Source organism: Rhodamnia argentea, chromosome 9 (genome assembly GCF_020921035.1).
Source record: "Rhodamnia argentea isolate NSW1041297 chromosome 9, ASM2092103v1, whole genome shotgun sequence".
Taxonomy (NCBI): domain Eukaryota; kingdom Viridiplantae; phylum Streptophyta; class Magnoliopsida; order Myrtales; family Myrtaceae; genus Rhodamnia; species Rhodamnia argentea.
The window spans coordinates 22,939,943-22,966,999 of NC_063158.1; the positions used below are offsets into that span (position 1 = coordinate 22,939,943).

At 39.3% G+C, this 27,057-nt stretch overlaps 1 protein-coding gene across 3 annotated transcripts; it reads right to left on the reverse strand.

The window, feature by feature from the left end:
- Positions 1-3,091: 3,091 nt before the first annotated feature.
- LOC115739817 (protein MOR1) lies at positions 3,092-25,107 on the reverse strand. Of its 3 annotated transcripts, none has more exons than XM_030673092.2 (54): positions 24,689-25,107; positions 22,427-22,532; positions 22,208-22,331; positions 21,531-21,610; positions 21,267-21,444; positions 21,117-21,181; positions 20,546-20,628; positions 20,298-20,383; positions 20,060-20,173; positions 17,584-17,703; positions 17,314-17,416; positions 16,787-16,923; positions 16,363-16,428; positions 15,890-16,001; positions 15,759-15,799; positions 14,931-15,002; positions 14,745-14,849; positions 14,563-14,668; positions 13,150-13,262; positions 12,983-13,070; positions 12,805-12,905; positions 12,556-12,663; positions 12,366-12,471; positions 12,196-12,275; positions 11,966-12,112; positions 11,751-11,826; positions 11,485-11,609; positions 11,280-11,390; positions 10,940-11,089; positions 10,772-10,846; positions 10,608-10,689; positions 10,376-10,491; positions 10,108-10,209; positions 9,943-10,017; positions 9,758-9,853; positions 9,586-9,687; positions 9,387-9,488; positions 9,097-9,279; positions 8,920-9,031; positions 8,682-8,758; positions 8,525-8,604; positions 7,024-7,086; positions 6,812-6,926; positions 6,432-6,554; positions 6,210-6,287; positions 5,918-6,076; positions 5,678-5,836; positions 5,141-5,238; positions 4,853-5,009; positions 4,658-4,774; positions 4,403-4,498; positions 4,223-4,294; positions 3,864-4,149; positions 3,092-3,771 (listed from the first exon to the last, which is right to left on the reverse strand). In XM_030673092.2, the coding sequence occupies exons 1-54, from the start codon at positions 24,846-24,848 to the stop codon at positions 3,509-3,511; spliced, it is 6,051 nt and encodes a 2,016-aa protein (XP_030528952.1). In that variant the 5' UTR covers positions 24,849-25,107; the 3' UTR covers positions 3,092-3,508. The 3 variants fall into 3 exon arrangements, with proteins under 3 accessions (XP_030528952.1, XP_030528951.1, XP_048141865.1); XM_030673091.2 differs by having other exon boundaries at positions 15,884-16,001; XM_048285908.1 differs by lacking the exons at positions 20,060-20,173; positions 20,298-20,383; positions 20,546-20,628; ... (4 more) ...; positions 22,427-22,532; positions 24,689-25,107 and having other exon boundaries at positions 15,884-16,001; positions 17,310-17,416.
- Between the last annotated feature and the right edge of the window lie 1,950 nt (positions 25,108-27,057).

Consider the following 27,057-nt stretch of genomic DNA (forward strand, 5'->3'; position numbering starts at 1 on the left):
GACAACTTTAAAGAAAGGACAGCCTTAATTTTATTTTATTTTTTGTCGAAAGGACAGCCTTAATTGACTATGTGAGATTATGTTAATAACTTCTTGAGCCGCAAAAACACCTTGAAATTTGCTAACTTAATAATTTGATAAAACCATCATTTATTTTTTATGACACGATTTTTTAATCAATGAATAAACAGTATTATCAGATAAGTATTTCTCAAATAATATTTTTAAATAATAAAAAATATAAAAATATATTCAATAAGTAAACCTCGATTAAAATCAAGAGGAGCTCTTGACAGCATTTAATACAATTCAAAAATTATATTAATGACATTTAATTAAGATTACATATATTTTTTTCCCACGTTTCAATGTCATCGAGTCTCCAACCCAAAAAAAAAAAAAAAACATGCCATCGAGTCGAACGCAATTTTGGCGTCAAGTATGCCACGTGGATTGCACTTAGTTCTGGAGGATGAGTAGATACATTTTTTTAATAAAAATTCAGGTTCGAATTTTTTTTTTTGGGAAAAAAGGGATGAAAAAAAATGGAAATTGGTCGCTCGATCATCAACAATTTTGCTACCATGATTACAAGTGCTGTTATAATTATACCAATGATCTTATCTTTTTTAAGTGTTAAACTTCTTCATATTTTATCGATTGAATTCATCCGGATAATTTTGACCGAAAAATACCGACATGAATACCAGTCATCTTACACTATACAACGCTAACGTAAAATTAATTTTATAATTTTTTATTTATTTTATCCCTGCGGGTCTTTGAGCAAGGCTGCAATGCCCTCACCGGCCACGGGAGAGGGGTTGTGACGTCCTCACCGTGCCCGCGAGGGCATCGCCTGCCTTAGCCCGCCCTTGCCTCGCCAAATCTTGGCAGCGGCGGTGTCGCTCATCAAGGTGCAAGGAAGAGAGAGAGAGAGAGAGAGAGAGAGAGAGAGAGAGAGAGAGAGAGAGAGAGAGAGAGAGAGAGAGAGAGAGAGAGAGAGAGAGAGAGAGAGCGCGCATGCCATCAAGAACGCTTTGCTCAGTCACAGCATCACAAGAAAGCAGTGTTCATGATCACAATGTCTTTTAGTGCTGATGAAAAGTATAGAGCATTCATTAACGCCTAATGACAGCTCCGTAGACAGGCAAATTCATCGAAGGCAAAAACTTCATCGTGGTCCGACATACTAGTAGGCAAAATATTTACATCCTCGACTTAAAAAAGCCCGTCCCTAATCTGTCGCGACTCGCTAGGAATCTGCATAACGAGCGGCGTGAATGTCGGACTGCAGCCAGCTGAACCGGCATCGCTTCCCGTGCTCAACAGGAGGCAAACTGAGCGGCCTTCTCAAAGCAGCCGAAGTATATTTCATCACAAGAAACAGTGAGATTATTAGGAAAAATCCTTTCCAGATTGAGATTATACCAAACAAAGAACGTGCCGGTAAATTACCTGGAGATAATGATCGCTGCAGACAAGAATAACAGGCCGAGGCTCCGTGGCCGTGGGGATCCTCGGGACGTGACCTCTGATCGCCGGACCTGGAAGCTTGACGAGTTCATCGAGAAAGGCGAGGACTGTTTGCAACGGCCTATCACCAATGGCAGCTCTTCCCAAAGTAGAATTGCATCGGCAAACAACAGGAATCAGTTCGTGTGCACACTTGAATCAAGGTAAAATAATCTGAAGCACGAGTCTCGAATGGGTTAGAGAAAACCTTCACAAGATTTTGTGCATTCCCAGTTCTTGTAGATGCTCGTGGACATTGTGGAGGACGCTGTCGAGATCAACAAAGTGTGTGGTACTCTCAAGAACCTTAAAAGTCTCGATGTCCACGACACGAATCCCGTCTCCTTCGCTCACTGGAGAAGGCAGCAACCCGCGTGTCGTCGCCCCGAGCCTCGAAACCTCCGGGTTCCTAGCGCCGTCCGGCCTTCGACTAACGTTAAGCAACTGGAACCGATAGTTGGAATACGCGACGGAGTAGCACAGCTTCGCGTTGCGGATTTTAGTCTCCTTCTGAGCTCTCTTTAGTTAATACTCGGTACTTTTGCATAAAGTACGTAGCGCTTATCGAATTTAACCTGTTCTTCGAACGAACAGAATTATAACAATTGTAAAAAACATGCTGTAATATACTCATATAAAAGGAATTCAATTACAAAACTTATGAAGCTTAATCGCGAAAATAGTCTGACATATTATTTTTCGTAATAAAAATATTATTTACTGACTAATTATTTCATACGATACAGGCATTCATCTCGAGGAAAATGATTCTCGGATCGGTTATTTTCTGCGAAACAAGCGGAGTCTCAGGTTGCCTTCTTCATTAGTGAAATGGTGATGCAATATCTCGAGAATTATTTACATGTCCAAAAACATGATTGTTCTATTTATATTCATATAGATTAATACGACATTTTTGTTAAATTCTCATTAGATAGCTCGAATTAGTGACAACATTTAGTCATTAGATACAATTTTTCACATTGATGTGAAATTATGATAATATCATCTTGCGATTCTCTTATAGTAAAACTAAAATTCTTTCACATACTTACAGGGAAAACGACCGTCCGTGTCCTGAACCGTACAATCTCCTTCTTGTATATTTGCAGAGGCTCTGAATCTGTTTAGAAATAACCTATTTGACGTCCCATTTCGATTCCATTTTTCCATTTTTTTTTTCTTTCTAACTTTCCAACACTTACGGTCGATAGCTGATGAGCCGGTTGAAGAGAGTCTTAGAAAGAACTGATAGATCGCAAACTTGGTATTTAAAGGAGGTCGAAGTTCCCGGTTACTATGGCGGGAGCTAGTGATCCTGAACCAATCGAATACTTCATCGACAATGCTGTTGCGCTCGAGAAATTACTGGTGAATTCTCGCGATGAGACGATACTCAGAAAGGATAGGTCAGAGGCGAAGAAAATGAGTGAACGAGCTGAGCTACAGCTCGTGGGGAAGATACCTTCAAGTGGTGCTGGAGGAGGTAGCTCAACCGTCCCCTAAAGGTCCGAGTTTTCTCGATTCCAGCCAGCGTAGTTTGTCCTTTCAAGCGGAGAATCGGTTCATATTCATCTGAAGCAAAACTTTGTTTCTAGGCATGTATATTTCCCATCGGGTTTTAACAGAATCAAATACAGGAAGCAAAGCTTGGACAACCATGAAACCTCAGTATATACAGAGACTCGATTAGGGAAAAGACAACGGTAAATAGGTGTCGGAAAAAAACCTAAGCATATACAAAGAACCTGTCAGACTGCAGAACACAGCAAGCATGCTCCAAGTGCTATATTGCAAAATTTCGGCGTGATTGGGGAGCACAAAATGCCTAAAGTAGGCTCCGAGCCGAATTCACTGGACAAACTCAGTCTGCCATATTTCGATAGGCAGTTCAATTGGAAACAAATTGCAGGCCTTGTGATGGTATTGCAAACGTCCTCAATCTCGCCTAACAAGGTGGACAAATCGATTTACAGCTTGCAACTGCTGCTCCCTATAGCGGCTCGAGAGTCCCACTTTTGAGTCTTTCCATACGGGCTTGAAGGCCGGACAGGGCCCTCTCGTCCATCGGACGAACTCCAGCCTGTCCAGAATCATCCATGCTCGAGTTATCTGTTGCATTCGGGATATGTCCATGTGGTACATTGCCATTCGTGTAGAACGGTGGCTTATTTCCAGAATCGAGGTTACCAGAAGCTGCTGCTAATTGGATGCTCCTCATTCTCTCTCTAATTGCATCCAATGTACCACTGCTCACTGTACTTACCAGTTTGGCATACAGCAATAAAAGTTTAATAGAAAAATATGTGAACGGGAAAAAGAGACGAGAAAACACTATCACAATTTACCTCCAGTGAGTAACCTCTCGTTTCTTTGCTCTGCCAACGGGGCATCAGTATGAGGGCCTCTCGAACTCATGGCAGTGAGAGCCCTGTCATCCTCGCTAAACGATGGAGGTAAACTAAAACTTGTTGGTTCAGGTTTCGCATGACTAGATTTTACATCGGCTGTGGAATTTGTATGAACTGGAGACAACGGTGCAAATTTGGGGGAGGAAAGGTTTAGGACAGCTGGGGGTGGTGTAGACATTAGCAAAGTCGAAGGAGTCCTTCCAGCAGCAGCACTCTTCTCCATCTGAGCAACAGGAAGCAATGTCAAAGCAAATATGAAAAATTATCCAGGGAATACGGCTAAAAGAACCACGGACCTGGGCTAAACCATCTCGAATGTAAGTTCGAAAGGCTTCACTAGCATTTTGAAGCTGAGCAAATATATCAACCTGGATTCATAAGAGTACCACAATCAGAAGAGCGAAATGAAACTCAAAATGAACCAACCTAGCAAATGAAAAGTTTTATGAGAAAGGTCAATAAGGTCACTCATTTACCTGAGGATAAAGTTGAGTGATGCGATACAATTCGTACAAGCCAATGGTGCATGTTTGCTTATCACCAATTTTCTTAAATATAGCAGCAAGTTCTTGCTGCAAATGGACCAAATTATTGGAATTAAGGAGAAGTCACAAAATAAGGAAGAGACTTTAGGAGAAAAACCCAGACAAAATAAAAGAAACACATGCTGTGGCATCAGTGAGAACAAACGACACAAATTTCACAACCAACCAACCCATGTGCAAACTAACCTTCAATTGGGCGTCTGCAGAATGTGTAGCAGGAGTTGGATTGTTGGCAGTGGAGTCACCCCAATGTGTTTGGCCAACAGGGCCAGATGGAGTTAGCATTCTAGCGGCAGCCAACGTCTATTTCAGATGAACCAGAATTATCAGATAAGCTGTTTCAACTTGACGAAAATGTGCGCTTGATTTGTTCAGTAATACCTGAAGATTAAGATCAATATAGGCAAGAATGATTGGCTGGGGTTCCATATCTATAGGAACCATGGAAAGGTGACCCTTGATTGCGGTACCACGAAGCTTTACGAGTTCATGTAGGACAGTTTTAACCATACGCAAAGGCTTATCGTCAGCCCCAGCTCTTTCCCAAGTAAATCGCATTTGCAATTGGAGGGGAGAAAATGTCAGTTCATCAAGACCGAAGGTACCTCTATATAGTACTAAATCATCTAGACATAATCACATAATTGTCGAAATAAAGTTGGTAAAAACCTTCGCCTGATTTCTTCCATTCCCAGTTCTTGTAAATAGACATGGATACTCTGAAGGATGCGGTCAAGATCAACCTCATATATAGTACTCTGAAGGACCTGGGGAAGTGAAAAAGTGACCTTGAGATCTCAAGCATCAGTAGCCAAGTGGATAGTTAAAGCACTCAATTATTGAACCACGCCTTCATCTAACAGTTCAAGTTTTTAATTACATTCGGAGCTGATCCCACAAAATCTCACATATTATACATTTCTAACGCTTTAGTTTTAGGCCAAAATCAAACCTATGTGTGAGGGGGAGTGTTAATGTATTTAAAAACCAAACCACACCTTCATCTAACAGCCTAAACTTTTAGAACTGTTGGCATTAGTCCAACAAAATCTCATATGGATAAAGCATAACAGTTAAAATTACATTCTCCTAAAATAGCCTATATTTACCTTTTAAAGATTGAAAGGACAATTTAATGAAACAGTTATAGGTGCAATAAATGTCATAGATAGACAGAATTAAATTTTGAGGGATACTAAAAATCACCTTCGTAAGTTTGATTAAGCATTTGACAACCAACTCGGAGAATTTCTGGTTCCTAGTGGCAACTGTCTCGTTAACAGCTGGTGAAGGCCATCTTGAAGGATCCAATGGACGTAAAAGGTTAATAAGGACAACAAACGACGAAGTTCGATCTGCATTATCCTGGATATGCAATGACAAATCAAGACCATTGAACAAGATACCATCAAGTAATTTATGAATTTATATTTCGTAAAAAGTTACCAGAATTTTAAGCATCAAGACATTGAGAGCTTTCAAAAGTTGGCTTCCATCATCCATACGGGGAACTCTTTCATCCAAAAGTCTAAGCAGAAGCTCAGTAATAAGGCGGTCAAGAGTGCCCTCCTTGACAGCATGTGCAAGTTGTTTATTTTGAAATGTCTGCAGCAAGGAAACGTGTCAGATAATTCTGCAATAGGCTCTTTCACATACAGATAAGATGCAAATGACTATGTAGAAGGAACAAGGTTGTATTTAAGCTAAATGACATTGAAGCTGATAAAAGTTAACTCACCTGCATGAGGGTGTTCAAAACATACTTGCATGACCTTGATGAAGCTCCCATTGAGCTAAAGTCAAATGTCTTCGCAACCTAATAACAAGCGAAGAAATCAAGAAACATTTTGAGCCCAAAAAGACCCCAAAAAAAAAAAATGTCAAGCAAATTCCGACAACTACAGCTAGGAGATGGAAGAAGGGTGGGTCGTTAGGCCCCTTAATTCACTGCTGTATTCACCTTATCTGCCAAGGCTAAAACAAGTCTATCCGCGACCTTCACAAGATCCTCCATACCACTGCCTTCTGGATCATTAGTGGCTTGCTCCAGTTTGTGGCACACAACTTTCATCCCCTCAATAGACTGTTAAATAGATTAAAGCACAAAAAAGGAAACTGTATTTCAGTAAAAGGAAGGCCATAATGTCCACCCCAAAGCAATACAAAAGTGAGCAGGTACAAGATAGTAAAGGTAGGGTATGGACACAATTTAAACTTGTGATTGCACAACTTAAATCTGGATTGATATGCACAAGGGTGAGCAAGAGCTTTAAGAAAAGCAAAGAATTAGTTCATGTTTCTGAAGATAGTCCAATACATAGTAATAATGTCGAACAGAACCTGTTCAGGAGAACCAAATGAAATAATATTCAGGGCTTCATTCCAGTCTGTGGAGCTACTAGCATGTGACACTAAGTGCCTATCCATATTAACCTCCGCATGACCATAATTCTCCCTGAAATAAAATGGACCCAGCATAGTGACAGAGGGTGAAGCAGAAAATTATAGATCAAAGTCGACACATGAATAAAATTGGGGGAAAGCCATGATACCTTGAAAATATAGGACCAGAAATAGACCGCGACAATTCTCCACTTTGCTCTGCCATGTCAGACCTGAAATTAAGAGATTACAGAGGGCTGATGATTCAATTGGTAGAAGCAGGACCTCATACTTTAGAGTTGAAAATAGTTTCAATGACATTGACTGTCTTGTTTTGACACTGCATCTAAAGGTTAAAACTCTCGCAAAACCATCAACCTACCCTCATTCTTCTTATCTTTCCAAAAAGTTGAAGTACAGACACTTCAACTTTCCTTTAAATGAACATAAGCAAAAATCGAATAACCCAAGAAAAGAAGAACTCTAGAAGGTTACCTACAGTATGAAAAGCTAAGGTAGGGGAACGAAATGAGAAACGCATATAACCAGTGTCTAAATTGTGGCATGATAGGGATAGGTTTCCTTAGATGAAAAATAACATAAAGAATTTCTTAAGAGAATGCACAGCTTACATAGAGAGCATATAGCTTCAGTACAGGGAAAAAACTGAGAATTGGGTGGCTTTGGGAGGGTGGGGGGGTGTTGTGGGGGTTGTCCAAAATGTGGCATGGAATAGGTAAACTTCAGTAGATAATACAGTTGTGATGAGACAAAATCATTGGATTGTACTTAGAACTTGGACTATTATGGTTTATGCGTTGCCAAAAGACTCATCACATAAAATTTAGAAGGTTTATTCTAAAGCCTATGCCTGGAAGAACCAGCATTTTTTATATGTTAATAAGACAAGTGAAGGTAAAATTATTCCTCACAGTGCAAAACATTGAGAACATTGATTTTTAATTTGCTAGGGTACCACAAATGGTAAGGATGTTCAAAATTGTTGCTTCAGAAATAGTGTATTATCTCAAAGGTGGCATAGTTAATTTTTTACTTTCTTCAGTACCGCTCCTGACGTGCTTTATTATCGTCATGCTGCTTGTTTTCCCTATGGCCTATAACAAATTGATTTCACTCACGATATGCCTAGAGACTAAAATTCGAATCTATGTTCTCGCTTCTATTTTGTTCAATTGCGAGTAAGAATTCTCCATTAGTTTTTTGTTGTGCTCGCTTCTTCTCGAGCACATAAAACCACAATAGTGAATATCATAATCTATCAGCTATCACCAGTTAAAGTGAAGCAGAATACAATCATGCATTGACATTTATTATTTTCAACCATTATGAACTGACAGGATATACTTGTGCAGAAAACAGACAAAAATATGAGCTCTTTCTCTTTAATTTGTGCATAAGCATCCAGTTAGCATGTGCTTTTCGGAGTATGCATGATGCAGAGCCAATTTTCTTCCTTTAATATGAAGCATACCAAGGTAAGAACTTATCAGCCTACATAAACAGACTAATCACAAAAAGAACTTGAGCAAGAAGAGACACATGATAAGCTGACAGAAGATAAATCTTCAATGTATGGAGAGCAAAGATTTCAAGCAGCAAAACAAGGCAAGTGCTATAATGCCATAAAGAGCAAGGAAATCAGAAACACACCCATTTTCCCTGACTGATCGCCTAGAAGCTGCTCTAGCTTCACCAGGCCTACCCTCCTTCCTTTGGGCCATTTCTCGGGCCTAGAATTTTGAACTACTATCAGTTAATCAAATGTAAACTAAAGAAGATAGGATTACATGTGTGAAATAGAGACAACCTTCCACTTAAATCTGTCATCTAACATGCTTTTCTGAGCATCAGTTAACTTCCCAACAAATCTCCAAATGTCCTCACCTGAAAAAGCGCATGAATAAGATTACAGATCCATATATAAACAATTAGCCACCAAGTTCAGCCAGTTACGGCGCCCACGCAAGCGAGAGAGAGAAAGACCCAGACAGAGACAGAGAGCATAAAAGCCAGCAACATGTAGCTACAGCTATGTCATTGCATACCGAGAATCTTATAACCCGTAGCAAGAGTATTAAGAGCGGCTTTCCTAATTTCACCATCACGTTCTGCTGTTAAGCTTGCAACAATTTGAAGGGACTTTAGCTGTCCAGAAATCTGTTGAACGAGAAATGTTAGACTACATTGTTATAAAAGAAGGATAATGACAAACCAGAACGTACCTCAGCTGCATGATGATCCATCAAAAATCCCACAAGGTCGGCACATTCTATCCGAGTTCGATTGTTTTTTGAACGCAACCCCTCCAGAATATAAGGAAACGATTTCGTTGAAGAGTATATATGAACAATTTGCTTCGTCAATTCCCGCATTTTTTCACGCACTTGCGCAATATTATGCCCAGACTGCAGCAGAAAAGAGGCACAGATTATAAGCCTTACAACGGTTTCACATTCTTGGTGAAGTTGCATTCGTGTCCAAAATTGAAAATGCCAAGGCTTGCTTTAAACACCTTCTCTATCAAGCATGGAAGAAATATCGCTGCTTCTGATTCAGTCAGCAAGTAATCTTCATCCCTTAATCTGTTCAAAAGCTCAGGGAGAAATTCCAGCACCTACTCATCATGTTAAAATGTTCAGAGATAGAGTGAAGCTGCAAAATCACCAATTCTACAAACAAACTACATAAATCCATTTCACCAAGAAAGTCACCTTCAACAAGCATGTCGTGTTTGACTCGCAGAACCGTAGAACTGACCACTTCAGCAGTATATCTAAAACTTCAATTATTTCCTTTATAACAGATGGGAGAGCCTGAAGGGAAAGTAAACATTATCATAACATGATGTCAAGATGCTCACACTAAGAATATCCATTTAAATACCTTCTGCAGCATCTCAAGCCCATCCACTTGCTTTCTGAAATCGGAGCTTAAAAGTCGCCGGTGCAAATCCTCTCTAAAATACTTCATCATATCATTCTGCAACAAAGGTGTAGAACCCCAAAAAAAAAATTACAAAGAGAAGGACAGTGCCTCCAACTGTCCAGCCAACACCCAATAACAGTTACCTCAAGATCTTGAATCTGCTCTATCCGCAGCTCTTCAAACTTGAACCTACGAACAACCATTCTCTCTCGGTCCTCCTATAGTAAAGTCAGTTTTTGAAATGAGGATAGTAGTGGCTCAGCTATTGTCTTTTTCATACAACCTAGTTTAGAAGCATTACTTCATACCTTAATTGAGTCCTTGGTATTTATCAAAGCCTGTGACTGCATAGCAATGTCTTGCACAGAAATCGTCGAGTCTCCTCTTAAGACCTTTGATACAGCTACCCTCTTTGCAAATGGGAAATTAACAATCAAAATCCCCATCATTCGACATATAAATCTATCACTCCATGCAAATTAGAAAGAACCAAGACAAACATGGTGTGTAATAAACAAAAGGCCCTCACCCCATCTCTAACATTATTCTGAAGTCATTAATGAGAGCTTAACATACCGAAGATACAGTCCGACTTCCAGGCTTTGATGCACCATGAGAAGCTGCTCTTCCAACTTTAGAGCTGCTTTTGGAAGGTAACCCCACAGGTATGGCTTTGGTCAATTCAAATGATTCTGCCAGCAACATTTCAGGTTCAAAACACAACATTTGAGTGTGTGTGTGTGTGTGTGTGTGTGTGTGTGTGTGTGTGTGTGTGTGTGAGAGAGAGAGAGAGAGAGAGAGAGCGCACCTTGGAATGTTCCATGAGGCTTCAATCGCTCAAGAGCAATAGCCAAAGCTGGGCCTTGAATATCTTTCAAGTGCTTCATAACCTGAACACAGCAGTAGTCGTGATCACCACATACTAAAGAAGCCAGAGAATTACTTTTTGCAACTTATGGCACATATACGTACCAATTCATGTCCACCGACTCTCAAAATTTCACCAAAGCAGGCCTCTGCAGCTTTACGAACATCTGCCGACTTATCCTGAAAAGTTACAGCAGCACTCCTCATCAATCTGAAGAAAAGGTGTGCGTCCAAAAGAAGAGATATTATGGAAGCAGGTCGTTTTGACATTACAGTCATAGCAGTAGCAGCTGGTTTCAGCAGATGCGCGGCATCAGGGAAATCACTTAAGCGACCAAGTTGCTTTCCCAACCAATCAAAAAGATCCTTGCGCCCTTCAGCCCCAAGCTTAGGATCCATTAGAGCAGCTGCAAGGTACGGAACCTGTAGCAGAGGCATCATCTTGGTTCAGTGGGGCCATAAATAAAGCATAACCATATCCCACAGGCACACACAGAAGCATGAACACAAGCACAGGTCCATGCATTCCTGTGTGCATCTCAGAGGGAGAGAGAGAGAGAGAGAGAGAGAGAGAGAGAGAGAGAGAGAGAGAGAGAGAGAGGGAGGGAGAGACCATCTTATCAAGATTAACAGCTGCAAGCCATGAATCCATCGCAGCCAAAGTACATTCCCTCATATGCTTTTTATTGTCACCCAGGCATTTCAAAACATCAGAAAGAATACCCTGCGAATAGAGAAAAGAGCACTTCTTACTTAGTATAATCGGCTTTCAACAGCACAAAAAGAAAAGTAGATAATGCCAACAGGAAGATAAGAACCTTGCTTGACTTCTCAACTGCTGGGCCCATTGCAGACGCGACACCACCGATGGTTGTCAAAGTTGCCATGACTAAATTCTTATTGCTGTCATACAGGCGTCCTTTGAGGGCACCAAGCAACTCAACTGCATGTCAAAGCAATTGTTAACGAATGAGATCATAATAATACGCAAAAAATAAGAAACCAACTTTTATCAAACTTGTCAAAACAAGAATTGGAATCAGTGTATTTAGTATCAACTAACTAAAATACAACCAACTCATACCAGTTCCATTTGGTTGAATGCGCTTGTTGGCCTCCTCCAACATTTTGTTGACAGCTTCAATGGATTCAAGACGGACCTGGGGATCGAAAGTTGTATGCATTGATAATTTGATATGATCATTATTTTGCTTATCACTGATTATCATGAAGAATATGCGCGGACAAAAAAAAAGGTATTAGAGATAGGATGAACAGCTTCACACTCGGATGCCAGACCTTCCAATCTGAACTTTCCAGATTCTTCAGCAAGGAAGGGGAGATCTTCCCACTTATATCTTCACGTGGCAGGCCATCCCCACCCGTAGACACAGCCAACATGGATTCAGAGGCCTTAACAGCTTTTTTTGGAACAGCGGCACTACCCTGCAGGATTTTTGCAAGTAGAAACTTCCAGCAAGCACTCAAAAAGCACTACAAGATAAAGCCTAAACATCATTATGATATACCTCAAATGGATTCTTCTCAAACTCTGCATCAAGTGCACTGAGCAGGGCCGGCTTAACATCCGCAACAAAGGCTTTAATATCTAGAGAGCAATAAACACTACATCCATGTAATTCACAAAGTGGGGCTATCCAAACAATTTAAGACAATAGTCTTTTGAGAAATAAATTACCTGGACCAACAAATCTATGTAAAGCGCCTATAAGCTTGATAGTAGCATTTCTAGTTGCTGCAGCACTAGATTGCAGTCCAGTATCTTTACAGAAGTCAATCAAATCCTGTATCGATTGATATTTCGCAGATGTCATAACTTGCATTATAACAATGACGCAAAACATATGGTAAAGAACAGTTCAAATAACCTTCAATTTCAAATATGACACGCCAAAGTCTTCAACTGCACTGAACATCCACGAAATTCCTTCACTGAGGACCTTAGGATTCTTGTGCTCTTTCATAATTTTGTACAACTACACGAACAAAGTACATATCTTCAATCAACACATGACACACAATCGGTTGGGAAAAACATCTACGTCATTATGTCTGTTTAGGTTCTTCTCAATCACGGATAGTTATGCCAGATATTCCTCTTAGAAGAGAGAACTCACTCTTTCAAAAACAAATCCAGGACCAACAGCTTCAGAAAAAGTAGCTAGACACTTCATCGCATGAGCACGGGTTTTGATATCTGCTACACGTTCACTTGTACCTGATATTTAATTAAGTCAAAATAAGTCTTCATATCAGGGGAATAAAAAAAAAAGCATCTCCAGATTCAATACTCACCGAGGAGGCATAGGACAACACATTTTTTTGGAAATTTAGCAGATGTGGAAGCAATATATGTAATGACATCGAGAACCTGTTGTTGGACCTGCAATACTCCAATGAAACCCACATTAACCAAGTCGATCAATTCTGACAAGTAATAAGCAGAAGGGAACTTCCAAAACCTGAACATTCTTTTCATTCCATCCAGGCACAGCACAGAGCAATCGAACCAAAATTTCTACTGACTGGTCCAAGCTCTGTAGTTGTTCCACCTGTTGTTTCAATAAGCCAATTGCTGCAAGGACATGCGAAGCTAAACATTAAACAATGGAAGACTTTTTTAGAAAAATAATTAAAAGCCGCATGTCATGAGTCGATTCTATTTGAATAATGTCATCTGCCATTTTCCCACCTCCCAAAGAAACAGGTTCAGCCTAAGTGAAATATGCACATAGGTTCAGCCTAAGTGAAATGTGCACGTACATGTTTAACCAATTGGAAATATCAATGCAGAAAAAAATAAACTACTATGCTTTCAAAGTAGAATGGAACAAACATTTGAACTATCGTTATCGTCCACTCTGAAGATGCACTGTCTAATTCGTCCCCCAAAAAAGGCGTTCACTAAGGAATCATAAACCAAAAAGAGATCTAAAAAACCAAACCCACTACAACATTCCATTTACCAGCTATTAGCATGTATCGCACGATGTTGACTTCAATCTAAAATATCTGACCATAGGCTTATAGATCTCAGCATATCTAAGGCATTTCAAATTGAAACAAAGGAAAATTGAATCTGCTTCTTAATCTGTCTTTCAACAGATGTACAGTTTTTAACTGGTTCCACTAACTCCTGCTTGGTAAAGAAAGGAAAAAAGACAAGTTTAGGGCCTGTTTGGTACGAGAAAACTGGTCCAGTTATCTGTTTTCAATTATCTGATAATGAAAACAGCACTGAAAACACGTTTGTTCATCGACTAAAAACTTTTTCCAAATGAACACAAGAACAACTGTTTTCACTCTTTTAAATATAAATGGTCAAAAACATCTTTTGTGGCTCAGGTGAGCATCCAATCCATCAGTAGTCTCTGCTAAGACGTCCTACTTTCTGCATGATAGGGAATGTCCCCCACGAAAGCATAAAAAAAATAATAATAATAATAGTAGTTTTCAAATTTTTCATCACAAAGGAGAAACTAATTTCCTTATAAGATGAAAACACATTTGTCAGCATCTAGATATCTAGGTGTATAGAAAGTACACAACATATTTCATTAGTTTTTCATGTTGAAAATTTTGTTTTCATAAACCAAACACAATTCAGAAAAACAGAATACCGAATAAAGGGGGAAAATCATTTTAACTAGAAATGAAAACATTTCCAGTTATAATTAAAATGAAAACGTCTTCATGAACCAAATCGACCCTTAGCAAAACACAGAAAGTTACTGCTTGAAGAACATGGTTCCAATAGACCAAAAAGTTAAAATGATTACATGACACAAACACCAATGACAGGACAGAGCTCAGTGAAAGCTTGGTTAACCTATTGCTCATTTGACGAATTGTTTAAGGGAAAATAGATTCCAAACCTTCAAGGCGTTCCTTCCACACAGCACTCTTCAATTGGGAAATAGTATCTGCTTGTATAACAGATCCTATTCGGCTTTCAATCTCTTCAAGACTCATCTCCGCTGGCTGTTGATGTAACACATACTTGTTCAATAATTTCAGGACAAAGAAGCAATTAATTTTCTAAGGAGAGTCTTATCACCTCCACATCTTCGGGTTCAACAGTTTTCGAAGGTTTAGCCTGTGCAGCTCCCTCTCCCTTCTTGCCACCACCAGATTTGATAGTGCCTCCCTTTTTGCCAAGATTCTGACAAAACCAGAACATCATTTAGATGAACCTACAAGTGGCAAAGCAGCCAAATTTAATAAACCAAATAGTCATGCTAACCGCAGCAGGAAGCGGCCTCTTTCCACTAAGCATGCTAGCAGCTGACCTTCTAACAAATGAACTGTCTGCAACCTGTGTAGAGAATTATTAATCCCCGCATAAGCAAAACTAAAAACAAAAAATCCCATCTTACATGACCCAAAAAGTTAAATAACTCCCAAATGACATGGAATGATACAAAACGAGCATAAATGAAATGGTAGAGAGAACATAACAAGTTTCACAATGGCGCCTGACCACTTCACCAAATATATAATCACTCCCGCCAATTGAAAACAATTTAATAAATGCGTAAGTAAAACTAACTAAAAATGCACCACCTGTTGTCAATTACCAATTGAAAGCATCCAGATTACCTTTTCAGAGATTAACAGGGAAGTAGTTCATGGCCTGGTCAGGTTTGAACTATCGAAAGCGTTGGTCGACAAAATCCATAAGAGAGGACATTTCGGTTACGCTAATTTGAAGTAATTTTGCTTTGAACTAGCCACAACGCCCCCCCTTCTTTTTCTTTTCCTCTTTTCCCTGTGGGGCCCCTCAAGGGTAAAAATGGAATACAGTCATTGGAAATAAAATGGAACAACAGGTGTCAAGCCACACCACAGGCAAGGTCAAAAGCCTTAGCAGTTGGTAAAAACAGTTCAGCTCTGGCTGCTGTTCAAAACTACCAGTAGCACCTTCGTTGACTGTTGCTGAGTGCCAAAGCTTCGGTAGACTGACTGAATATCCAGTGGCAGACAAACAGCACCAAGGAGGTCCAAGAAAATACAAACATATCTAAAGAATTCAAAAGAACTTCTGAATAACAATGTTAGGAACTGAGCTAACCTCCACTGAGGAAGAGATCCCACTAGAAGCTTGGACAGTAACTGAGACATGATTAAAACTTTAGAATATACTCACTTGAAAGGATTATCTTTAATAATCTGCAGAACAAAGAATATTTTGCATACCTGCACCAGTGCCAGTTGGAACAGCACCTCCAGAACTCCCAATCATTTCAGAGAGTTTCTTTTTTCTGACATCATCAAGTTTTTCCAGCGACCTCTCCAAAGGCCTCATGCCAACCGACTGGAAAGGAAATGAAATGTATCACCACCAGATGTGAACAATCAAAAGTTTAGAGCCCCTTTTACTAATTACTTGCTTGGCTTAATCAGAGTATTCGATTCTTTCGATATATAGGTATTCTATAACGTAAGAGCACCATATAGACTTACTTATATTTCACATAATAAGATACGTAAAACTGTGAAGAGGAAAAGTTTTATTACTGAATTACATGTTTCAACATTTTACTCCGGCAAGATCATTTAAAAGCCTCAGATAAAATTCAAATTAGTCATATTTACTAGTCATTAAATTTTGAAAAAGAACATCCAGAAGCCACAATGACTGCTGGATATAAGACTACTTGGACAATATAGATTACCTTAGCTATGGCTGCCAAAGCTGAAAAAGCAGCATCTCTGACTTCTGGCGTCCCATCATTGAGGCACTAAAAGGCAAGAAGTAATTTTATATTGCTAAAATCGCATGCCAAGGAATCCAGAGAGCAGAAAGTTTGATAAACTACATTAAGCAGAAAGGCAGCCATCATCATGACGTCCAAAAGTAGTGGAACTATCTCTTCATTGGACCATATTTAGACAAAGATCACATTTTCTTAAAAAAGAACATTTTTTAGGACTTTTCTAATCTTCTCATGAGATAAACAGAGCATGATTAGTAAATCATGGAAACCCCGGCTGCTACAAGGACTGGAGAAAATTTAAGCAAGTATTTTATGGTTGTGATACTGCAATATTTGAATGTCTTGAGCTAATAAACCATGCTTCCAACTCAAATTCACTGACCTCCATACAAATCGGCACGTAATCCTTGTGCAACTTGAGAACAACTGCCTTGCTACTTGTTTCGATACAATATGTCACCCAGCTCAAAGTTAATGATCGCACAAGAGGAACTTTATTTTTTACCGCTGCTTTAACATCTGCAATAGTACATTATGTTATAAACCCAGCAGCTACCAAGAACACCACATCTTAAGAGAATTACCCAAAAGAAAGAAATCTGGAATATTTATTTATGGTAAGGAGGTTATTGCACTTCACACCCTACATAAAACCTTGATATCCCCAACTTTCGCTAACGGACATAAATGGTGCTTATGTAGGATGTAAAGTGCAACACCACTCATAGACCAGGGGTAGAATACAATATAGGCTTATTTGTCCGCCACAGATGATCAAGTACTAAACAAATGACTGATGTGAGCAAACTATTATGCTGATTGCATTAACCGGAAGGGGAGAACACAATCCAACACTCAGTTGTCCTCAATGATCTGGGATTGAAGATAAATAATCAGATTTGAACCTGCCTTCAACAACATCGGCCAGATTTAAGCACCCAGCCTTATGAATTGCCTGAAGAGTTTGACTAAGTGCTTCAGTCATCGTAGGTTTTTTCTCCTTGAGTTTTTCCTGTTCAGCAAGCAAATTGGTACCAAGCAATAAACATGGTCTAAGTATGACCTTTTACGGAACAAATAATCAAACCCAGAAACATTTTTGATAAATGAAGATGAACCTAGAAACTTTTCTTGTTCTTATATACAGAAAATTCCCTTAACAAAGGCTGTTGTTGTTACCAGTAACACCGGAAGTAAGGAGCGGGAACTTCCTGAAAAATGGGATCTCAGTCCCCTTGCCAAGTTTCCTATGGCTTGGACGGCTTCGACTGCGACAGCGATGTTCACATCCGTAATAAGCTGAAAATTTGAAATAGCAAAAGATTTTAACAGTTTCAACCAACTAAAGATGATATGAAGTTCAGGCACAATGAGTACAGATATTGAGTCAATCACATCCGGATTTTGATCTTCCAATGCAATTTAATTCCAGGACCCAACAATATGAATATGAAGATTCAGGCAGGGTATCCTATGTTCCATTTTTCAGCTACGGTAATGATCCATAATAAATTATGCGCCAGAGGAGATCAACAATACATATCACAAGTCAATCAATCGATTCACTATGAATACCACTCACCCATTCTACCGAATTGGAATTTATTACTTTTGCCTAACAGAGGATGCAGTTTACATTATTCACTGTTCAATATAGCGTTTTAACTGCTCAATAAGTGTAAGTGAATTTTAAAATCCACGATTGATAAAAACATTCTTCTCGGTCAATCAGTAAGTTTTCTTATTCCATCATCCAGCAAGGTTAAAAACCTTTCCACGCACTAAAAGGCTGGGTACACATTCTTTTTGGTGGCAAAACAGCTTTGAATTTTTACTCCACCTTTTCCAATTCCGCATTCAGCTTAATATAACCATTGATCAAATTGACCTAATATGATGACGTCAATGACTTTATTTGATGGCGTGTTTCTATATCAGATCATGATGCCAGAAGTCAAGAGACAGAAGACACGTCGAACTCATTCTTTTCCCTTGTTCACCAGCACATGAAAGATCAAACGATTGGGATTATTGACTGCTAAATTATGTGTTTGCTCATTGTGAATGAAAGTTGCTATAAGACGGAATTCGAAAGAGAATAACAGTTCATTGAGACTTTATTAGAAGGACTAGATGCCTGGAGCCTTCACTAGCAAAGAAGCTTGAGGAATCAGTATCTTAGAATCTTGATTCAAAATCTAGGATCTTGATTTCAAATCCTTAATCCTGTCGTTGATTACTTATCTCCAAGGCACGACGTTATAACTTCTTGCTACCCAAAAACATATCACTTGAAAGTTCTAGATCTTCTACAAAGTTAAACCAAATTCTGCATCATAACAGGTCCTATAATTCTTAGCAAAGCTCAAATTATGAGGAATGTTGATCTATCATTACTATTATTGACTCGGGATACAGAGGAACTGCACTAGATTAATAAGAAAGAAAGGAGCACTGCTTAAAACAGAAAGCATTCCCATCCGCTCATGCAAAAAGCTGTGCACCGAACCTTTTCGGCCATGGGAATAAGGCCTGCTATCTGGTAAATGACAAGTCAAATGGTTAAGCACAATTTTCCTTAATAGGATAATTGCGCATTCACAGCTTTGTCAGCTACTTTCAGTCTCTCTCTAAATCCTGAATGTCAGAGCCCTTGTAACCATCAAAATTGATTTAGCTTATCCATGATTTCTAAATAAAGCTCCTAAATGACATGGCAGAGCTTTGAAGAGTTAAAAGAGGATTTTCTTTTCTTTTTCTGCAAAAATAGTTGACATAAATTGTAAGAGCAAAATAAGAATTGAAGATAACTGTGGTCTGTGTAGGTTGTTCACGGAAAGGACTACCATCATTTGGAACAATTTCCAACAATAAAAAAAAAATCTGGTTCATTATTACATACATAAGAAATGCAAGGCGGAGCATGGCTGAGCCGCCATTTGTACGAATAAGTGGGAAAAAATGATAAATCCTTCTCAGATTTTTTTATTCACAAAGGTTATTCGACAAGGCCTGCATCAACTTAAAGAATTCTGACCCTGCGTTTGGTTAGACTGAAGTAGAAACAGGAGCTGTTCAACAGGTGTAGAATATAGTGAAAATTGTAACAAAGTAGATATTGCATAGCTTGGTTCACAAGATGAAATAGCTATTTGGGGAAAATGGCTTATTTGGTTCATTAGAAAAACTGAGTTATTCCTAGTCCCATGAAACTGGTGGGGGCCCACGAACAAGAGAATGGAATAGTTGTTCTCTCAAGAATAGACTGGGAATAGATATTTGTTCCGAACCAAACGAGCATAGACTGGGAATAGAGTATCCGTTCCAGCGACCAAATGAAGTGCAACAATAATGGCATTTTGACACCCGATGATAGGAAGAGAAGTGTCATCAAACTCTGTCAACTGGAACGCTAGTACCAGATCTTTTCAGGAACAGACTGAAACATTTCAGCAGATCCAAATGTACGAAGTAAATTCCCTCTTTAATAAAGCTCAATTCACAAAAAAATATTTCTTGTAAAAGAAGCAAAATGATCCAGCTTTACTAATTGTCCCAAAATCAGATATCCAACTGCGTGATTGATAAAGTTTCAATTAACTCCTTGCATATTCAACGTCAGATAATTGCACTGAAGCAAAAAATAATCAGATACCTTCTTCAGTGTACGGCTTATCTCTGTGAAGTCACCAGGAGCAATTTTTTTGGTTGAAGCCAGCTGGGTCAGCTCTGCAACCGCCTCTTTCCTCTCTGACCATTTGGTAGCTTTCTGAGGCGTCAATAGAAAAACTTATGTAACAAACAAATATATGACATTATGAAGCAAACATACACATGATGACAAAGAAAACTAAGGCATTTCCCTGAAAATTGCATTCTAGAGGACTACTAACCACTCCCTCCCAGAAACTTGACTTCTCCAAAGGAGTCAGAATGTCAACAGGATCAACAAGCTCGTACTCATCTATTTCCTGAGGGGCTGATCCAAAAAATACCGGAAGAAAGTAGTAAGTAGAAATTCATAGCATCAACCATTCATTTCACTGCAACTTAAGCAAGTCTTTCGTACAAATAAGAAAAAGTCTAAAAAAATACACCCTAATCACCAAAAAGTTCAATCATGGGGTGGCGAGACACATACCATCAGCCACAGCTTCTTCAGAAGGACCAGGACCCACAACATCAGATGCAATTTCCTGTTCAGGCTCTTTGTCTTGTTCAGATCTGACAAGGCAAGGTAAAGGCCGAAAGTTTTTATTGTTGCTATAGCTACACTACATCTAAGTGAGGAGATTTAGCTACCCTAGCAGAGACAGGCATCAGATCTTAGATGCCAGAAAGCAAATCAGGCAAAAACAACGCAAAAATACCTGACTGTGGCATTGTCAATCAAGATAAACAAGAAACAAAAGTTAGTCTGCTCTCTCTTAATCAAGATATAACATTGCCAGCTCTACCTTAATTTATATAACATTCGTACAAAGAACCTACATGTACCTCATTATCCCCAGATACGCATCTAATGGAATGAACTTTCAGCCAGCAAAAGCTCACAGTCATCATTTTATCAGTTGTTTTTTTTATAGGGTGAACCATACATCAACTGTGTTGATTATATTGAGACACAGTCTTATCAAGAAAAAATGGTGCAGAGCAAATATTTTTAAATGTGCAAACTTGAAAGAAAACAATATTGAGTAAACATGATATACCTTATTTTGCGAGATGGTTTTGCAGCCCCTGTGACATTTACCAGCTCAGCCTCCAATTCTTTTTTCTATAGTTAATTAGAGAAAAAAATTAACCTCGTTTGCACGAATGAAAAAGAAATTTGATAAAGGTGTAACATAGAGCTACTTTACCATTGTATCTCGCATTTTCTCAAACAATATGGATTTGACAGGGTCTTTTCCAATCCAACGACAAAGCTCAAGGGTTAATCCTTTGGATGATGCCCGAACGTTTTGATCTTGGTGGTCAAAGAGTTCAGGAAGCATCTTTAATATCCTTTTTGGCGGTACAATTTTTGCCCCAAATTCACTGATCAAAATATCAGGTCTGGTAAGGGAAAAAAGGGCAAAGGAAACGCATATAAAAGCCTTCACCAAAGTATTTCATCACAATACCTTAATGCCTGGAACATAACATCAATTGCAGGGACAACAGCCTTAGCAACTTTGTTCTTGATTGCTTTCTCCATAGTGTCCTGTCATTAGACAAGACCTTGTAAATGTCTGAGGGCTGGCTAAAAAGGAAATGGGATGATTATCTCATCTAGAAGCACCAAACGAATAAACTGCTGACAGCCATAAATTGTGTTCTAATAACACAATAACCACTGACAACCTATAGTTACAAATTTATAAGTGACCAAAGAGAGAAGGTTTAAAGATTTAATGCAGCTACCAACGCAAGCTCTCACATTAACTGGACAACGCAAAGTCTAATGAGGGACAGGCAGCATAGAATTGAACCTAGCTTAAACCATTCCCAAGAAAATAACTTCACCCTTGGTATCACCTAGAGTCTAACAGAATTAAAATACATTTCAAGGAGACACAATCACCAAGTACTTAACTCATATGTTGGTACTAAAAAATGGAGGGTGATGGCTCATTCATTTCGCACAATCAGCCAAAAAATAGTAGAAAAGGTCATACGGCCCTCTTAAGCATCAAATCATCAAAGTGACTGCCGTCATTAGCACACTGATTATTTTCATATAATACTTAGTGGAACCACAATCATTAAGAAAGTTATTAAAGGAAGTGCCACATGCGTAGATATCTCAAGTAGAAAGTACCAGAAAAACTTCCACAGCCTCCAATTCCACCCATAGCATAAATACTGCCTGAGCCTTTTCCACTGTCTTCGGCCTTCCAGTCAAGCATTTCGCAGCAATCGAATCACATACTTCCTTTGCATACCTAAAGGCATGGGTCAAATAATCAAAATCAACAAACAAGAGAAGATAACAAATCTATACAATTAAGCTAAACCTAAAAGTTGCACAATAGCATACCTTCCAGCATCAGCATCTGCAGCTCGTAAAAATGCAATTAAAGCATCTAGTGCTTTCTCTTGGACAGGTGCATTGGAATCTGCAACGGTCTTCCTGAAAAATGGCCCTAAATCAAAAGGAAAGATAAAGAGTAAGCATTTGCATACCAAAAATTGTACACAAATTAGCTTTAAATGAATTATTCTATAACACTTCCCCTTATTAAGCTCTTGGAGTCTGTTTTCTCATCTATCTACTTGGCAGTTGCTTTTAATGCCTTACAAGGACACTACCAGATACATTCATGTTAAGTAGGGTTTAAGGCAATAAGCTGCGAAACTAGTATAAGAGCTAATGAGCTGTATAAAGAAACACAAACACGCAATCCAATGAATTCCATCAACTTTCCCACACTCGGTGTTCATTAATTTACTGGAACTTTTTCTCTATCCAATGTATATCCTGTCAAGCTCAAGCACAATGACCCATGTACAAGTATACATCTTTTATTTGGTTTGAGGTTATTGTGCCGACCAATATAGTAGAAGACCCTAGTTTTCTTACATCAACCATGAGTTTTAAATTCACATTTTCATACTTGATAATACCACAGTCATGTTCATTATTGATTAGTTGATCACAGTACTCATTGCTCAGATTTGATATCACAGATTACAGGTATTGGTGCGTCCACGCAATTTTTGGTTCTCTTAACATTAGGGCCTCTAGATTCCATAGAGAAATACCAAAATGCTCCCATTCAATAGTATTATAAATATAACTTTGAACCTTTAGGTCGAAATCAATTGGAATAAATTTGGCTTTCATATGCATGTTCATGTTTCTTTATAGGTATGAATTTGCGCTTCTTCAGACAGCCTCTCTGGAAAATAAGGGTTAATCCTACATGACCCCTCCCCGCACCACCACACTGTGAAAGCCTTGTGCACCCAACGCCCTTTAGCCATAAAACATGTTCACTGTAACTGGTCATAGATAGTTTTCCCAGTATTTCGGAGAAATGCTAGCAATTTGGCTCGGGGGCATGTTTTGTTTACAAACCGACGTCAACTTAACTGCCTTAGACATTTGAACTTGAGACTATCGAGCCATCTTTTAAGAGTTGAAGATGTGCAACTCTACTGAGCTCAAGTTGAGCTTCACCATCAAGTTAATGAATCAAGTAATGTTTAGCTCAAGCAGTTGACTAACTATGCTCTGTTATCCATCACATAAATGAGCCTTCTCCATATTCATTGTAGTGTTTCAACACCTCAATCCTTATTTCATGGGTAGAATCTTAGCAAACACGAGAATTAAACCCGCCTTCGTCCTATAAAATTTGCTTGCCAGTGCCACTGTATACCACACTGCTACCCATGAGGAAGCATTTTGTTTAACTTCAATCCCGTTCTACTATGAAATATAAGGGAGAGAAACTGCAAATACAAGTTAAAGTACAACGACCCATCCCAATTCATAGGAAGCTCACCCTCATATTATAGTATCACCAAAAGATATTTGAATATAATTGCTAACCTAAAGCAGCCCTGCTGCAAAACTTACATTCAAACATAATGGTATTATGAAAAGGAAAAGAAAGTTGATCAAATCATTAAAGCATAACACATTTCCCTAGAACATCGACACCACAGAAGATGTCAGAGATTCTCGAATGAAGAAAAGACTGGCGGAAAAATGATGCTTAAACGTCTGTATTGTGTTCACCAACAGAACACTTCCACTTCCACTTTAAATGCTCCACTTTACTACTAGTTTTGGAATTGGTAGGCAACAATTGTAGTTCGCATGGGCAATACCATCACCGAATTTCAAACTCGGATAAGCCATCAGGCAGGTAAATTTAGGGAAGCATCTCCTAAACATAGAAAGAGGCTCCTGAGCATTGGCGGTTTGTAAGTATTCAAACTTCCACAAACCCAATTTAATTATGACATATGAGGAGAAGGTTCAAGTAATTCCTCAAGGTGAGAGCAGCATTGCCAATTAGCCACATGCATACAAAAAACCAACATCGAATAAACCAATGACGAGCACCAAGCACTCCCATTCAAGAATCCAAACCAAAATGAACCCCAAAAATCGAGCATTTCGCATCACTTAGCTCATCCCCCACACGAACCACATTCACCCACACGAACCACATTCACTCCTAGCAGAAACAGTACCAAGGGGGAGCGAATCGACCGCCGGATCACGGCCAGCGAGATCAGATCTAAGAGCCGACCGCAACCACACATACCAGGGAGCGAGCCAACTCACCGAATTCGCGGAGGCGAGGGTCCTTGGGATCGGCGATGGAGTCGCAGAGGGAGGCCAGATCGATGTTGGCCTCGTTCCTCACCTTCCAGTTCTTGTGGAGCAGTCGATCTTCCCACGGCAGCTTCTTCGCCTCCTTCAACAACTTCTCCTCCTCCGACATTGCGGTTCAACCCCTTCCCCGCTCCAATGCCGCGATTCGCAGCCCTAGCTGATGCGCGTCGACTGATCACCCGTCTCCAGAGCTCGACGAATCGATCGATTCGGAGTGCGAGAGAGAACGAGAGAGAGAGATAGAGAGAGGGGCTCTCTCTGTAATTTTTCACTGGTTGTCTCGGCGGAGAGCCGGCGGGCGAGAGCGAGAGCGAGAGCGAGATGACAAAGCGATGGTTTATCTTTCAAAAAACGGAGAGGGAGGGGGAGAGGGGGTGCTGGGCTGGGTGTATTTTTTGAGTTGTACGTTTTCAATTTCATCGAGTGCCGTTTTAGCCTGCCCCCGTCTCACGCGCCTGCCCGTGACGGTGGTTTTCACTCGCGGGATTCCTGAAAAGACATCATCGGGCCCCTGGTCCTCAAATTCCGACCACGTTCGCATTTCTCGTTCAAAAAAGCGTGAATTGAAGTTATTAAAACCGGACCCTTTGCCACGCCCGACGATGCTGAGTAAAATTCTATTTCAGAATTGCTTCCGAAGTAAAAGCGTAAATAAAATTATCGAAACAACGACCGCCTATACTAACCAAGCCGAAGGGAAGCGAAATCGGCCCGTGAAGAATGTTTGGCAAAAGCAACTTCTGATACTACTATGATTCGGCATTCACTATGCTACGACGTAAAGCAATTTGCGTTGTTCTATTTGTGCCACATGCGCAATGTTCATCCGTACTTTTGAAACGGAATTACACCCCAGCTTTTTATATCTTGTGTATGAAATATTATCAAACCACGAATTTTGTCAATGCAATCCAACCAAACTCTTAAGGTTTTCCATTCAAAAGCGTAATCGAGTCGTGACCATTTCAGTTGATTCAATCAAACCTTAATTCCTTTACCAAAAAACCACTTAGAAAAAAAAATGCTAAACTTATGTAAGAAAAAGGGCAACTTAAAGATCTTGTGTAGGCGACTTTGGAGTGCCGTGGAGGCAATTTCAAGTATTATTCGTGGAAAAAAGACTTCTGAAAAAAAAATTCAAGATTTTGATTTGAAAGTTTGGGACTTGATTACTTTTCCTGCGTAAGTTAAAGGAATTTAAGTGCGTATTATCTTTACTTTTAATAATTCGATTTGACATTTTACTATGTTGTAACATTTATTTGGTAGCCCGACCGTGTCATGTGCGTATGTTCATGTTTGTTAGCTGTTTATACAACACACATTATTTCAATAGCCAGTCAAATGACTATAGGATCATCGGTCTACTCTACCTCAATTCACCATTTCGAACTTTATACAGAAGGTTTTTCCGTACCAGCTCCTTCTACCTATACTGTAGTTGAAGCACCTAAAGAAAAATTTGGAGTCTTTCTGGTCAGCAATGGAAGCAATCGGTGTTATGAGAATCAATCCATTAACATGGCTTCCCCTACCACTATTGAAGTTGCCAAGACTTCTTTACAGCAAAAGTAGTTATCTCAAAGCATAACCTAACAATAAGGGGTGCAATTGTCTTAATTTCTATGCGAATGCGCAAACAAAAGTTACAAGATCTATGAAATAAACACGTATAAATATCACTCATATCAAAATTTTATCCAACTTCCTAGTAGATTTCATTTTCAGAAAATCCAACAACTTATTACTACAATCTAAGTTCTAGTTACAAGGCCATGTTCATCTTATATTCATCATCTACCTTGTCATAGCATCATTTAAATGATACCCAAATGATTTATACGTCAAGGGTACTGTATGTTTCGGAAGAAATCACTTTTCAGAAAAATGTTTTGTCCCCTTTCGGGTTAGGAAATTTATTTTCCTGATTTTATCCATGCACATTTTCTTTAACTGTAAATGATTTTTCATTGACCAAAGAAGATTAGGGAATCCCGGAAAATCAATTATCATCTTATCGTAGCAAATTAAGATCGTTAATTAAATCCAAACAAGACAAATCCCTCTAGCTGTCTGCGGTTAGGATATGTTACATCAATCACCAAACAGCAGAAAACACATTGTCAGACTAAAGACTGCATCGCTAACCTAAGCTACTCAAAGAACATCTGACATCTATATGCTAGATGGCCTCTCATCATCAAAGGGTCGGTCAATTACACCCCTAAAAAGAAAAAAAAAAAAAAATGCCTGCACATGCTTCTCGTTTCCAACCCACGACCTTAGATCAACAAGAGGTTCCAATCGAAACTTCACTT

Excerpts from the sequence above, each read along its gene's own strand:
- LOC115739817 (XM_030673091.2), bottom strand. The coding sequence starts at position 24,848 with ATGTCGGAGGAGGAGAAGTTGTTGAAGGAGGCGAAGAAGCTGCCGTGG. Across the intron at positions 11,090-11,279 it reads CTGTTAATCTTGATAAGATG|GTTCCGTACCTTGCAGCTGC; the intron begins GTCTCTCCCTCC and ends CCTCTGCTACAG. Across the intron at positions 10,847-10,939 it reads CAGCTGCTACTGCTATGACT|GATAAGTCGGCAGATGTTCG; the intron begins GTAATGTCAAAA and ends GTAACTTTTCAG.